Here is a 13,824-nt window from a genome sequence, read left to right as displayed (position 1 = left end):
CATAGTGATGGTCTGTATAATTCTGTGAATGTACTAAAACCACTGAGCTATATCCTTTAAATAGGTATGTAAATTTTATCTCAATAAAGCTGTTAAAGAAAAAGATAGTTATAAGGTTGCTACATGAAATCTGAACCATTACGTTTTCTAAAACTAAAAAACTTCAGCCTTAAAATTTTATAAATGTAATATTCAAGCCTCAATATTTATAAATGTGACATATTATGAATAATTCAAGGGTAACACATCTTTGTTAACCTTTTCTAAGACAGCATCATCTAGTATAAATTATACTAAGAAAAGAAATTCTCAACACACCATTTCTTGAAATTTGTTAGGTTAATATCAAAACTACACCTTAAGATGGACATTGTCTTCCTTTTACATTTTCAAAGAAGCAACTTGCCAAGGTAACATAGGGAAACTAGTTCATACTCAGTCTAATTCTAGAATTTATTTTCTTTCCACTAACCATGCTGCCTCCCTGGGAATAAACTACCAATTAGAAAAATCTACATTCAAGTTAAAGTCTGGGATTGTTCCTCCCAGTTATTTGCCCACTTTGGTTTTTCTTCTATAAATATGAAAGGATTATTAAAAAGGATCTAAATGAAATAAAAAATAGGAAATGATTTGTACACTCTAAAATTTTATTATAGCTGCGATTACTTAAAGTACATTTCATTTTATAATAATAAAAACAAACTTTTTTTTTTTAAGATTTTATTTATTCATGAGACACACAAAGAGAGAGAGGCAGAGACATAGGCAGAGGGAGAAGAAGCAGGCTCCACACAGGGAGCCCAACGTGGGACTCGATCCCGGGTCCCCAGGATCAGGCCCTGGACGGAAGGGTGCGCTAAACCGCTGAGCCACCCAGGCTGCCCAATAAAAACAAACTTTAAACATTAAAAAAACATTTCCATAAATTAAACGTCTAAAGTTAAAACTGCCGCCAGAAAAATGGTCAGAAAAAGGTTTGTATTCAGCTCTGACATGTCAGGGCTCTGTTTATCCTTACATAATAGAATTCTGACCTCTGAAAAAGCCTGGATGGTAATACTATATATACATATAAAAACAGGGCTACATGCCTTCGGCCATCACTATACCACTAAACCACATAGAAACCAAAAAAGCATGAAGGAAAGTACAGGATCACTGTTTTCTCACCCAGAATTATAACTAATAAAAGCAACAATTTTCATAACCCTACCTTGAAGTTTAGAATTTTAAAAAATAATCGAAGAAACTACATCAACTCTAAAAAGCTATCATTATATAGCTCTACCATAAAATACTCTGATTTAAAGTCATTTTTTAAAGAATGTTCATAAAAGACTTCTACATAATAAGAAAGACATGTTAGTTAAAATTCACTGAGCAGAGGGGTGGCCTGGATGGCTTAATGAGTTGATCGTCTGACTCTTGATTTTGGTTTGGGTCATGGTATCAAACCCCATCATGGGGTAAATGCTCCATGTGGAGTCTGCTTGTCCCTCTCCCTCCCCTTGTGCTCTCCCTTACCCATTTGCTCACTCAAGCTCTTATTCTCTCTTTTAAAAAAAAAATAATTCACTGATCACTACACCCAAAAACCAATCCAATTAAAAAATGGGCAGAAGACATGAATAGTCATTTCTCCAAAGATATACAGATGGCCAAGAGGCACATGAAAAGATGTTCAAGATCACTCATCAGCAGGGAAATACAAATCAAAACTACAGAGAGATATCACTTCACGCCTGTCAGAATGGCTAAATTAAAACACAAGAAACAACAAGTATTGGCAGGAATGTGGAGAAAAAGGAACCCTCCTGCACTGTTGGTCAGAATGCAAACCGTTGCACCTACTCTGGAAAACACTATGGTGGTTCCTCAAAATATTAAAAATAGAACTACCCCATGATCCAGTAATCCCACTATTGGGTATTTACAGTAGAATACAAAGACACTAATTCAAAAGGATATATGCACCCCTATGTTTACTGTGTCATTATTTACAATAGCCAAATTATGGAAGCAGCCCAAGTGTCCATTGACGGATAAATGGATAAAGAAGATGTGGTATATGTGTATGCATACACATACAAACACACCACCCAGAATATTATTCAGCCACAAAAAAAAAAAAAAAAAAAGAAAAGAAAAGAAATCTTGCCATCTGCAACTGCATGGATGGAGCTATCAAGTATAATAATAAATAAAATAGAGAAATACAGATACCATATGGTTTCACTCATATGTGGCATTTAAGAAATAAAACAAAGGGGAAAAAAGAGACAAATCAAGAAACAGAGTCAACTATGGAGAACAAACTGAAAGTTACCAGAGGGGAGGTGGGCAGGGGTAGGGAAGATGGGTGAAATAAGTGATGGGTATTAAACAGTATACTTACCATGATGAGTACTGAATACTGTGTATAGAATTGCTGAATCATTGTATTGTATACCTAAAACTAACATAACACTGTATATTAACTGAATTGGAATTAAAACTTAAAAAAAAAGGAAAAAAGTCATTCAGCTCTACACTCAACTACTCTAAGAGCTTTACATCCTTTATCTTACTGAATCTTTACAATAGCCCCTTACGATATTACTACCACTTTGTAGATTAAGGAAAAGGAGACCTATCTAATAAGTGACACAAAGGTTATATTGCAGTAAATAAGGAACACAGAATTCGAAATTCTCCAGTCACCACGCACTTCTCCAAAAGATATGGCACTCTTAGGTGGCTAGGCACTCATCTACACAAAAAAAATTATAAATCAGAAGCCTATCTACTGGGATCCCTGGGTGGCTCAGCAGTTTGGCACCCGCCTTTGGCCCAGGGCGTGATTCCTGGAGGCCCAGAATCAAGTCCCACATCAGGCTCCCTGTGTGGAGCCTGCTTCTCCCTCTGCCTGTGTCTCTGCCTCTCTCTCTGTCTCTTAAAAATAAATAAATAAAACCTTTAAAAAAAAAAAAAACAAAACGCCTATCTACTCTACTGCATTATACTCTACAGATAGAATTTTTGCTTAAAAATTAATAAAGATAGAGAAATGTCTCTACCTTGAGCTTGAGCTCAGATTCAGAGGTATCTTGGGCAAGGCCACAGGAACAGACTGTGTCGGGGTTTGGGACTGGTGGTGCTGCAATAGGAAGGACACCATGTTGTCTCTGTTATTACTGGTCCCTGAACTATTTTAAACTATGTGGAGAAAGATGCTCCAAATCTACTTCATGCTCCCATGAAAGAGTCCAAGACACAGGGACACACTTGTGTGATACAAAATTAGAAAACTCATGCCTTCAATTTAGAGTAAAACAGTTCAGTTTCAAGCACTGTTACGATTATAAAAAATGTAGCCCTACTCTGGCAGCTCCAGGTTTTCCAACTTTGACACCCAACAACATGCCCTGGGCAAAACAGCAAAAGTTAGAGAGCAAAACACCACCTTCCAGGTACCATTTTGAGAAGAGGAAAGTGATCAGAGAGGAACAAAGGAGTGGAAAATGAAAAGACTGAGTTTCTGCAGAATACTATAGAGCCTTTAAGAAATAACTGGATGATGAAGTATTACAGAGGATGAAAGTCTTTCTTCAACAAGAGGGGCCAAGAGTCAGTGACTATTGTTATTTAAACTCTTTTGTATCCATGAAAGTGGTGAAAACTGGAAGGTATTAAAAAAAATTGGGAGGAAATGCCAGAATTTTAATAGGTTTATCTCTGAGTAGCATAATTTCAGGTGATTGTTACTGCCTTTAAATTTTCTCTATTTCCCAAAAGTCATCAACAATAAACAGTATTATTTTATAATCAGAGAGTAGAAAAGGTTTCTATGTCAATTCAATTCTACTAATATAAAAATGCTGTTTTAAGATTAATTTTGATTCATTAAATGCCAATACCAGAATCTGTTTTTCAGAACTACAGAAAGCTACATCTTTTTATACATGCAAAGTAACCATCACTCTTTTTAGGATTGGGAGTATATTTCATTATGGTTATACATTTCAGTCCAGACAAAAGGAATTAGAGGCGCCTGGGTGACTCAATCAGGTAAAAGTCCAACTCCTGATTTTGGCTCAGGCCACAATCTTAGGGTCATGAGATCAAGTCCTGCATGGGACTCCATGCTGGGTGTGGAGTCTGCTTAAGATTCTCTCCCTCTCCTTCTGGCCCTGCCCCCCACCAACTTGTACCTACACTCTCTCTCTAAAAAAAAAAAAAAAAGAGAGAGAGAGAGAAAATTATACCTCCCAAATCTATTTATACCTCTATTACATTTACTGTGTGGGCTTTTGGTTCCCCTGTATTTTAACATTCTTGCTCCAAAGTAGGAAGTTCATTTTCACTGGCAAATCACAGTCTTAAAATTTAGGACTAGCAGACCTAGGCAAACACAGTATTACTAAAGATGCAGAATTCTGAGCTATACCATGAACCTCATCAAATAAATCATATAAATCATCCACTATATACATGGCTGCGCTGTTTCATATGCAGCATAAACTGACTTCGTAAAATGATGAAAGTAATCAAGTCCATAACTGTTAAATGTTCTACAGCCTATCTTCAGAAATTCTCTTCTTAGGTAATATAGAAAAGCTCCTAAGTATCTCTGTAAACATAATCTTAGGGCCCATTTCGTATTTGGATTGTTTTTCAAAGCAGGAAATAAAATTTGAAGCACAACCCCAGCTATTAATTCTATACACTAATATTTACTTAGAAAACAAATATCAAAAAAACTGTTTTGGATATTTAGCAAAGCCTCAGCTTCTTAACAGTGTTCATAAGAAAAGTATTTTATCAGTACTGAAAAACTTCAAATTTAGTCATACATTTCAAAAGCAAGGTCACATTCTTACCTAGAGATTTGATGTCCAGCATAGAGGAGCAGGGCAGTCAAAAAATACAGGTAAAGTTGAACCAGATGCTGCCTGGGCAAAGTTAGTAACACAACACTTAATATATAACCTGTAGTAGAAAAAAAAAGAGATTATAAATAAAATGATTCTAATTCAGTCTCCCAAATAATTACACATAAAAAGAATTTGAAGTAAATTACTTTCCAATCAGGTTTCAACAACCTTGAGGTTTTTTACTTCACTATCAAAATAAGTTTAATACAGTATAAATCAGTATAGATGTTCTGTTGAAAAGAAGGCAGTTTTCACTTTCTTGGTAGATTTTTCTACTTTATAATCAAAACAACACACAAAGGTACACCAGGACTTCTCTCATTACCTACCTTTCCTTGATGTTCACTTACTAGTTCTACATCAATTCTGTCATTCTCTAGTCCCAGAGGAAGAACTGTCCTTAATGTCCCTCTCTAAAGCTGCCTCTTCCACTTGACTCAAGATCTTATTTTTCCAACTCCTGAACAACCTCTATCTCCTGTATCTTTCAACATTCCCTGACACCAGTGCACGCCTTTCTTTTCAAAGGATGTAGAGGGCTCTTATTCTAATCTTGAAGAAAAACCTCTCTTTGTGCTGATTTTCCTTTTTCTATTACCTACCTTTCTCATTCCACTGACAAATGTTATAAACTACCTCTACCAATGCTTCTGTTTTCTAACCATCCACTATTCCCACTTTATCCTCTACAAAGTCTCTATGAGCCCTCTTTACCCTTCCACTCTAAAGAACCTCAGAAGTCAACCATTGCCAACTTGTCAAATCTAAAACATCCTGCTTATTCTTGTGCCAGCACAACCTTTTGAGGCTGGTTGCACCTGAAGCAACCAACCTCAAAACTGGCTCTGTGGATTTCCTTTAAATCTCCACTTTCTTTTTACTCTCTCAAATAAACATAGGAAATCTAGTCCCTGAATAATTGCTTTTCTCTCTATAAAGTTTCTCAAAGAATTTATGCTGTTGCTTAGAATATACCATTCCAAATGTATATTATCAACAAAGTTACTGAGAACCTACCTACTACACACACACACAAAGTAATCATTTCTTACTCTAAGCAGACATCTCCTACCTCATGATGCCAGAGATATATTCCACTTAAATGTTCTCATGCATGTGTACAAACTGAGCTTCCTACCTCCCCTTCAACAGGCTAGCTCACTCTTTCTCCTAAATCCCATTCACTCTGACTCAAACCCAAGTTATCTTTTCAATGTCATCACCAATCTATACTCTACTTATTAATGAGTCTTTATTAGGGCATGGATATCCCTAATAATACCTCTCAGGCTTAAAGCTAAGGAATTAATCATACTTAAAGCTAGAGAAACAGGAGCAATATGATAGGGACTAAAGAGGTAGAATTCAGATTTCCCCACACATCTAACTTTAGAACAATCCAACAGAAACTAGAGAGAAGTATTTCTATTTTTTTAATTTCTTAAAATAATTTTTCTAGGGATCCCTGGGTGGCGCAGCGGTTTTGTACTTTGTATTTTGTATTTAAAGGGATGTTTATTTAGCAAGCATGTTTAGTGTTTGTGGCTGAAGAATTCAATCTATTGCATGAAACGTCTCCTTAAATTCTTCTAATGAACTATCATATCTCTTTCCAGATATTATCTTTCCCTTTTCGTGTAGATCTCATAAAACAGCTGCCAAATCCTCTAGACCAAACATACTGATTTCATTCATTCTTTCAATTATCCAGTCACTCAACCGATTATTACATGTAAAGTGTGATCCATATGCATTCCTAGACATGGAAGACCCAAGAATAAAGTAATCACAGTCTAGTGAAAAAATAAACATGGACAAAAGTATGATACAATATTGGTGCTGTAATAAACCAATAGCAGAAGGGCTATGGTTGGTTAAATGATTAAGTTTGACCTGGACCTAGAAGGGTGAATGGATCTTCACAGGCCAAGAAAAAAGCAGCAGCAATCTGGGAAAAGAGAATGGCAGGCATGAAAACCAAAGGACATTTTCGGGAAACAATAAACTTAGTAGGCTAAAATACAATTTGGTGTAAATAAAAAAGTACTGGCAGATGATACCAACAGATCTGGTGACTAATGCCTCAATATAAATATATATAATAATAAGGAGGTTAGACTGTGCTAACAGTTCTCAAGTCTTTTAGATATACTTAAAGTAAGAAGCCAAAAAAACAAAACAAAAAACCCTATGGCTCATCTATATCCTCTTTCACATTTCAGTGGAAAAGTAACTGTGATAAAATATATCACAGAAGAAGAATCTTTTTTTTTTAATTTTAATTTATTTATGATAGTCACACACGAGAGAGAGAGAGAGAGAGAGAGGCAGAGACATAGGCAGAGGGAGAAGCAGGCTCCATGCACCGGGAGCCCGACGTGGGATTCGATCCCGGTCTCCAGGATCGCGCCCTGGGCCAAAGGCAGGCGCTAAACCGCTGCGCCACCCAGGGGTCCCCACACAAGAAGAATCTTAAGGAATTATTAATACTGCTAAAGCAAAACAGTAGAAGTTATTTGAACTGAACCACAATATGCATATAATTTAATCATTTGAAAAACACAAGCCGAAAAAAGAAAAACACCAGCCAAAACTATTGCTGATGCAAATATGCATCACTATTCATTCTAACAAACCTCAACAACCTCAACTGATAATGATGAAGCTAACCCAACAGTAATTTATAATTAAAACGCAAGGCCAGCAGCATTTAAAAATAATGACCTACCTAAAATAACATTAATGAATGCTCCTAACAAAATGCAAGAATTTCTGCTATTTAAAGGTGATTTTAGGGCAGCCCGGGGGGCTCAGCGGTTTAGCATCGCCTTCAGCCCAGGGCCTGATCCTGGAGACCCAGGATCGAGTCCCGCGTCAGGCTCCCTGCATGGAGCCTGCTTCTGCCCTCTGCCTGTATCTCTGCCTCTCTTTCTCTCTGTGTCTCTCATGAATAAATAAATAAAATCCTTTTAAAAAATAAATATAAAAAAAATAAAGGTGATTTTAGTAGTGGGGGAAAAAAATGAGGACCTGGAATAAATCAGCAGCTTTGGTATGGAGTTGGCAGGATCAGCTATGAGATACATATTTGAATAAGTCTCAGTGGTTACCTATGGGTGAGTGGTTGAGAACAAGGAAGTGAAGAGGAGTCTGATGTTTTAGCTTGAGAAGTAATCAAGAGGACAGCTTTGCTATTAAGATAGGAAACACAGAAGGAGGAGGAGGTTTGAGTTAAAAATGATAAAGATGAGTTCAGTAATCATAAATTGAAGTGTGTACAGAATATTTAGGTGGAGATGCTGAACAGTAATTAGAAATCCATTCAGTACCAGGCACAAGCTAGGTGCTGGAAATACGGAGATTACAGACCATACCATTCCTACTTTAAAGGAGCTCACAATCTAGTTACAAAGGAAGGTGAGCATTAGGACCCTTAGAATGCAGCAGAATAAGTGCTATGGCAGAGGTATAACTGGATGGCTGTGGGATAATAGAGGAGGAACACCAACCCCAGATTACAGGGTTAAAAAAGCAATGCAAAGCAGAAAGAGAGACTTGCAGCTGAAACTATTTGAGATCACACAAACAACAAAAGATGAAAATTAAACACAAATTCGGGACCCTATGGACACTTAAGTCTAAAAAATGATAGCAAAAACTCAAAGAATGGTCAGGAAGTTACAAGAACTCAGAAACACTGTCAAGAGGAAGCAGTCAACAACTTTATAAACATGGGAAGATCTGCAGAATGTGGACACAAATGAAGCTTGAGTTTTACATTTTAGGTTAGTCACTAATCATTTTAATGACTGCAGCTCTAACAGAATTATTGTCATACCCATTCTTTCCTTCTCAACTTTGACAAAGCTAGTTCTGGCTGTCATTACCTCTTGCCGAAAATCCTAACTCGTCTTCTTACCTCTGGTTTTTCCCCTCCCCAATGCAGCAGCCTATACAACACTAATCCATCTTAATTTTTTTTTAAGGTTTTATTTATTTATTCATGAGAGAGACACACATACACAGAGAGAGAGGCAGAGACACAGGCAATGAGAGAAGCAGGTTCCATGCAGGAAGCCTGATGTGGAGCCTCAATCCTGGGTCTCTAGGATCATGCCCTGGGCCGAAGGCAGGCACTAAACCACTGAGCCACCCAGGGATCCCACTAATCCATCTTAAAATGCAGCTCACCTGATCTAAATCCTTCACTGGCCCATCATTATCTACCAAATTAAATATAATACCTAATAAATGTATTCAGGTCTTTTCACAAATGGCCCCACTTTAGCTTTTCAATATTATTTCTATTTTCCTTTTTATATACTACACTTTGCTAAACAGTTGTATAATTAACATTCCACCAGTTATATTTAAACAATCACTTCTTTTTGCTGTCCTCAAACAGAACCCACACTGGAAAGCTTCTCAATTTGAAGGAACATATTCCATAAACATGAACTTTAACCGCACCCTACCTTGATTTTTGAGCTCATAGTAACAAAGGATATAAAGGGGGAAAAAGCCACAAATGTAATAAAAGATATATGATACCTAGGAATAGAACTTAACAATGAATGTCCAAGACCTATATAATGAAAACTTTAAAATACTACAGAAGGATTCAAAAGAAATCTGGAACATAAGGAGGCTCTCTGTGTTCATACACAGAGAAGAGTTAGCATCTTTAAGCTATCTCTTCCTCCTAATTTAAACCAAGTAATTCTAAAGTTCACATAGCAAACAATATCAGAAAAACTGTGAAAAAGAAATAAAAAAACAATGAAGGGATTAAGTCCAGACAGTAAAATACAGTCTAAGTATTCAGTAAGACCACACACTAAAAGAAAAGGGAAAAAAATATTCAGATATGAAACTAAAGGGCAGCCTGGGTGGTTCAGCGGTTTAGCGCCGCCTTCAGCCCAGGGTGTGATCCTGGAGACCCAGGATTGAGTCCCACATCACGCTCCCTGCATGGAGCCTGATTCTCCCTCTGCCTGTGTGTGTGTCTCTCTCTCCCTCCCTCGCCGTCTCTCATGAATAAATAAATAAAATCTTTAAACAAAAAAATGAAACTAAATAGACATGAGAATTTGTTATATAATAATCACTCAGGAAAAGTTGAACTATTTAATAAATACATGAAGGCTACCATATAGTTATTTGGGGGAAAAAAATGATACCTATAACACAATGTACATGCAGATAAAATCCTAAGTGGAGCAGAGTTGTAAATATAAAAGAATAAAACAAAAATAATGGAGAAAAAAACATGATAGAGAAGTCTTTTTTAATAACTGAGTCAAAATTCTGTTATAAAAAAATAATTCGACCACATTAAAAACAAAATCTATATATCAAAAAAACAAAACAAAAAAAACAGAAGCCAAAATCAAGACAAGGACTAATCTCCCTAATGTATACCAAACTCCCACAAAGTTTAGCAAGAAAAAGCTAAAATCCTAACCACTCTGTTGGTTCTGTGTCTCCCTTCAGATTGATCTGTAGCCCCCAATAAAGCTTTGCATGTGCCTTTGGGGAAAAAAGGGGGAGTGGGCTAAAATCCCATAGAAAAATGGGCAAGGGACATGAACTGACAACTCTCAGAAGAGGAAACACATTTTTCTTAAACATGTGGATAAACACAATCTCACTCAGAAAAGAAATACAAATTAAAACTAGTTAGAACACACCCATTTTTCACCTACTGGAGTAGCCAATATAAGTTTGATAAGAATGTTAAGACTGCAGAACTCTCAGTCATTGTGGAGGTACAAAACAGCAAAATCCTAGGGAGAGCAATATCGATCAGTATTACAAATATATATACCCCTTAACCCAGCAACTTCACTTCTAATAATTTATCTTAAGGTTATATTTACACCTGTCAAAATTATAGCTATATAAAATTATTCAGGGCAGCCCCGGTGGCGCAGCGGTGTAGCGCCGCCTACAGCCCGGGGTGTGATCCTGGAGACCCGGGATCGAGTCCCATGTCGAGCTCCCTGCATGGAGCCTGCTTCTCCCTCTACCTGTGTCTCTGCCTCTCTCTCTGTCTCTCATGAATAAATAAATAAAATCTTTTTTAAAAAAAATTATTTGGTGCCACACTGAATGAAAAAGCAGAAGAAACTAGAGTGTTCACGAAAACAGTAATTAGCTCAATAAATTATGGTATGGCCATACAAGGATAAACTATGCCACTATAAAACAGAACTGGAGGGGGGGGGAGAATGAGGCCTTAAGATTTCATCAGAATCTTAAAATTTGGCATAACAGAAAGCATCAACATAAAACCAGCATACAAAGCTTTATTTCATGATTATCTAAAAGCAGTAATTATGGCCGTGATGTAACATTACGTTAAAACAAAAAGTTGAGAACAGTGTATATTCTCCTATCTGTTCAAAATACATTTATAACTATATACATGTATTTACCAATATATCTTTTATATTGACATATGTACATAAAAATATCTCTAGAATTTTTCACAAGGAAATAAAAAAAGCTACTTGCTGGGGCTTGGAGAACTTAGTGGATGATGAACAGAGACTGGAGAAAGATACTTTTTATGTTTTTTTTTTAAGACTTTATTTATTTACCTAATAACAGAGAGAGAGAGCACAAGCAGGAGGAGCGGCAGGCGGAGGGAGAAGCAGGCTCCCCACTGAGCAGGGAGCTTGATGCAGGGCTCCATCCCAGGACCTTGAGATCACGACCTAAGCTAAAGGAAGATGCTTAACCAACTGAGCCACCTAGGCGCCCCAAGTTTTGATTTTTTAACATAAACAAGTATATAAATACATCACTAATTTTTTAAAAAGTAAGAATATTTAGGGGTGAAATTTTGTAAACACTACCTAAATACTTTGTCACAGAAGTTACTCTAAACAAAAAAATGTTCAAGCTGAGAATGTCTACTCATGTAATCACTGACTTTACTACCATTGCATATAATAAGTGTATTTAAGAAGGCTCAATTGAGTTCCTAAAGTTATAAGCCAGAGTATGAACTTCAAAGTACTCGAATCCATTCAATTTCTAAAATTAATGTTTCTGATTATTAGGCAGCAGTTTTAAAATAAATATTTCAATCTATTCAGAAATAATATATGTGGTAAGCACATTTTTTAAACCACAATATGAATTACTTTGCTGATTAAGCTAAAAATCTAAGCCAAGTACCCAATTGTCCATCTATAACAGACTAGAATTATTTTCCATAAATTGGCTAACATACAAACCCTTTAATAAAGGGCTGAGAATTACAGTGTTTTGCAGCATAAAAGAACCTTCTCATTTCACAGAATTTCCCAAGGTGGTGCCACGTGAGAGAGATGAATTTATTGTACCCAAATGTTCTGTCTGCTTCTAGTGTGTTGTCTTTTCTACTATACCACACTTCTTTCTACAATGGCTTACTTGGAAATCTCTCAGAGCTGCAAGGGGTTTTCAGGGCTAAGCTTTGGAATCCAAAAGTCCTCCTATCAATAAAAATAAGTATCACAGAAATAGGACAAACCCTTCACAATTTTATAAAACTTATACTTGGATGGGTGATTCTAATAATAAAAATATTATTAAATCACTATAGTACATTATTCAAACCACATCTTGAATTATGCAACAGCAATGTCAAATTAAAATATATTATTGCTAATATTACATATAAAAAATTAACCTAAAAATTAAGGATTATGATTTTCATTCTAGATGAATTTTTATGTTTCCTACCTGTATTTCTTTTTTTTCTTTCTTTTTTCTAAGGTTATTTTTAAGTAATCTCTGCACCGAAGGCAGGGGGCTTGAACTCATAACCCTGATATCAAGAGTCACATGCTCTACTGATTGAGCCAGTCAGGTGCCCCTACTGCCTTTATTTCTCAACTTTATTTTCTTTAATCACTTAACCTTTTTAACCTTTAATTTCTTTAACATTACATTTACTGCTAATGCCAAATCATATCATTTATATTTCAAGGAATATTTTTTAATATTATAAATGTCATTTCCAACGTATGTAACTGAAATGCCTTATGTTCAACTGATGTTAATGTTCAATAAAGAATGTCACATTTAAAACGCTTTCTGGGGATCCCTGGGTGGCGCAGCGGTTTGGCGCCTGCCTTTGGCCCAGGGCGCGATCCTGGAGACCCCGGATCGAATCCCACGTCAGGCTCCCGGTGCATGGAGCCTGCTTCTCCCTCTGCCTATGTCTCTGCCTCTCTCTCTCTCTCTCTATGTGACTATCATAAATAAATAAAATTAAAAAAAAAATTTAAAAAAAAAAAAAAAATAAATAAAACGCTTTCTGAAGGGCACCTGGGTGGCTCAGAAGTTGAGCGTCTGCCTTTGGCTCAGGGTATGATCCCAGGGTTCTGGGATCAAGTCCCATATCGGGGTACCCACGGGGAGGCTTGCTTCTCCCTCTGCCTATGCCTCTGCCTCTCTCTGTCTCTCATGAATAAATAAATAAAACCTTTTAAATAAATAAATAAATAAATAGCAAGCTTTCTGAATTACTAACAAAACCCAAAACAGGCAAATTAGAACAGGCTAAATGTCTGGAAAGGTAGTTTCCATTATTTACATTTTATCATATTAAAATCTAAAACGTTTCCTTCTTCCTTCTAGTTTCATCCAGTAAAATAAATCCAACAGTTTTCCTCTAGCCTTAATAACTCATGTGCAATGGTAAGACAAATTACACTACAAATCAGATTCATAAACATTCATCAATGACTGTATCACTGTCATCTCAATGTAACCAAATCTCATTTTACTCAAATTCAAAAACATACAAAGACATAAATCAGAATGCTCACTAAAATATTAGATAAGGTAATGTACGGGTGCTCTGTGGCTCAGTCAGTAAAGTGTCTGACTCTTGATTTACCCTCAGGTCATG

The 13,824-nt window shown here is 36.4% G+C and overlaps 1 protein-coding gene across 2 annotated transcripts in view; it reads right to left on the bottom strand.

Annotated features, from left to right (window-relative positions):
• Window positions 1-13,824, bottom strand: part of RNF145 (ring finger protein 145) — a 56,906-nt gene that overhangs the window by 36,659 nt on the left and 6,423 nt on the right. For both annotated transcript variants that reach the window (XM_038534883.1, XM_038534882.1), the window contains exon 3: window positions 4,863-4,971. In XM_038534883.1, coding sequence (XP_038390811.1) covers window positions 4,863-4,971 — 109 coding nt within the window. The remainder of the gene's footprint in view (window positions 1-4,862; window positions 4,972-13,824) is intronic.

This window comes from Canis lupus, chromosome 4 (genome assembly GCF_011100685.1).
Source record: "Canis lupus familiaris isolate Mischka breed German Shepherd chromosome 4, alternate assembly UU_Cfam_GSD_1.0, whole genome shotgun sequence".
NCBI classification, from domain to species: Eukaryota; Metazoa; Chordata; class Mammalia; order Carnivora; family Canidae; genus Canis; species Canis lupus.
This window is presented reverse-complemented; position numbering and strand designations above follow the sequence as displayed.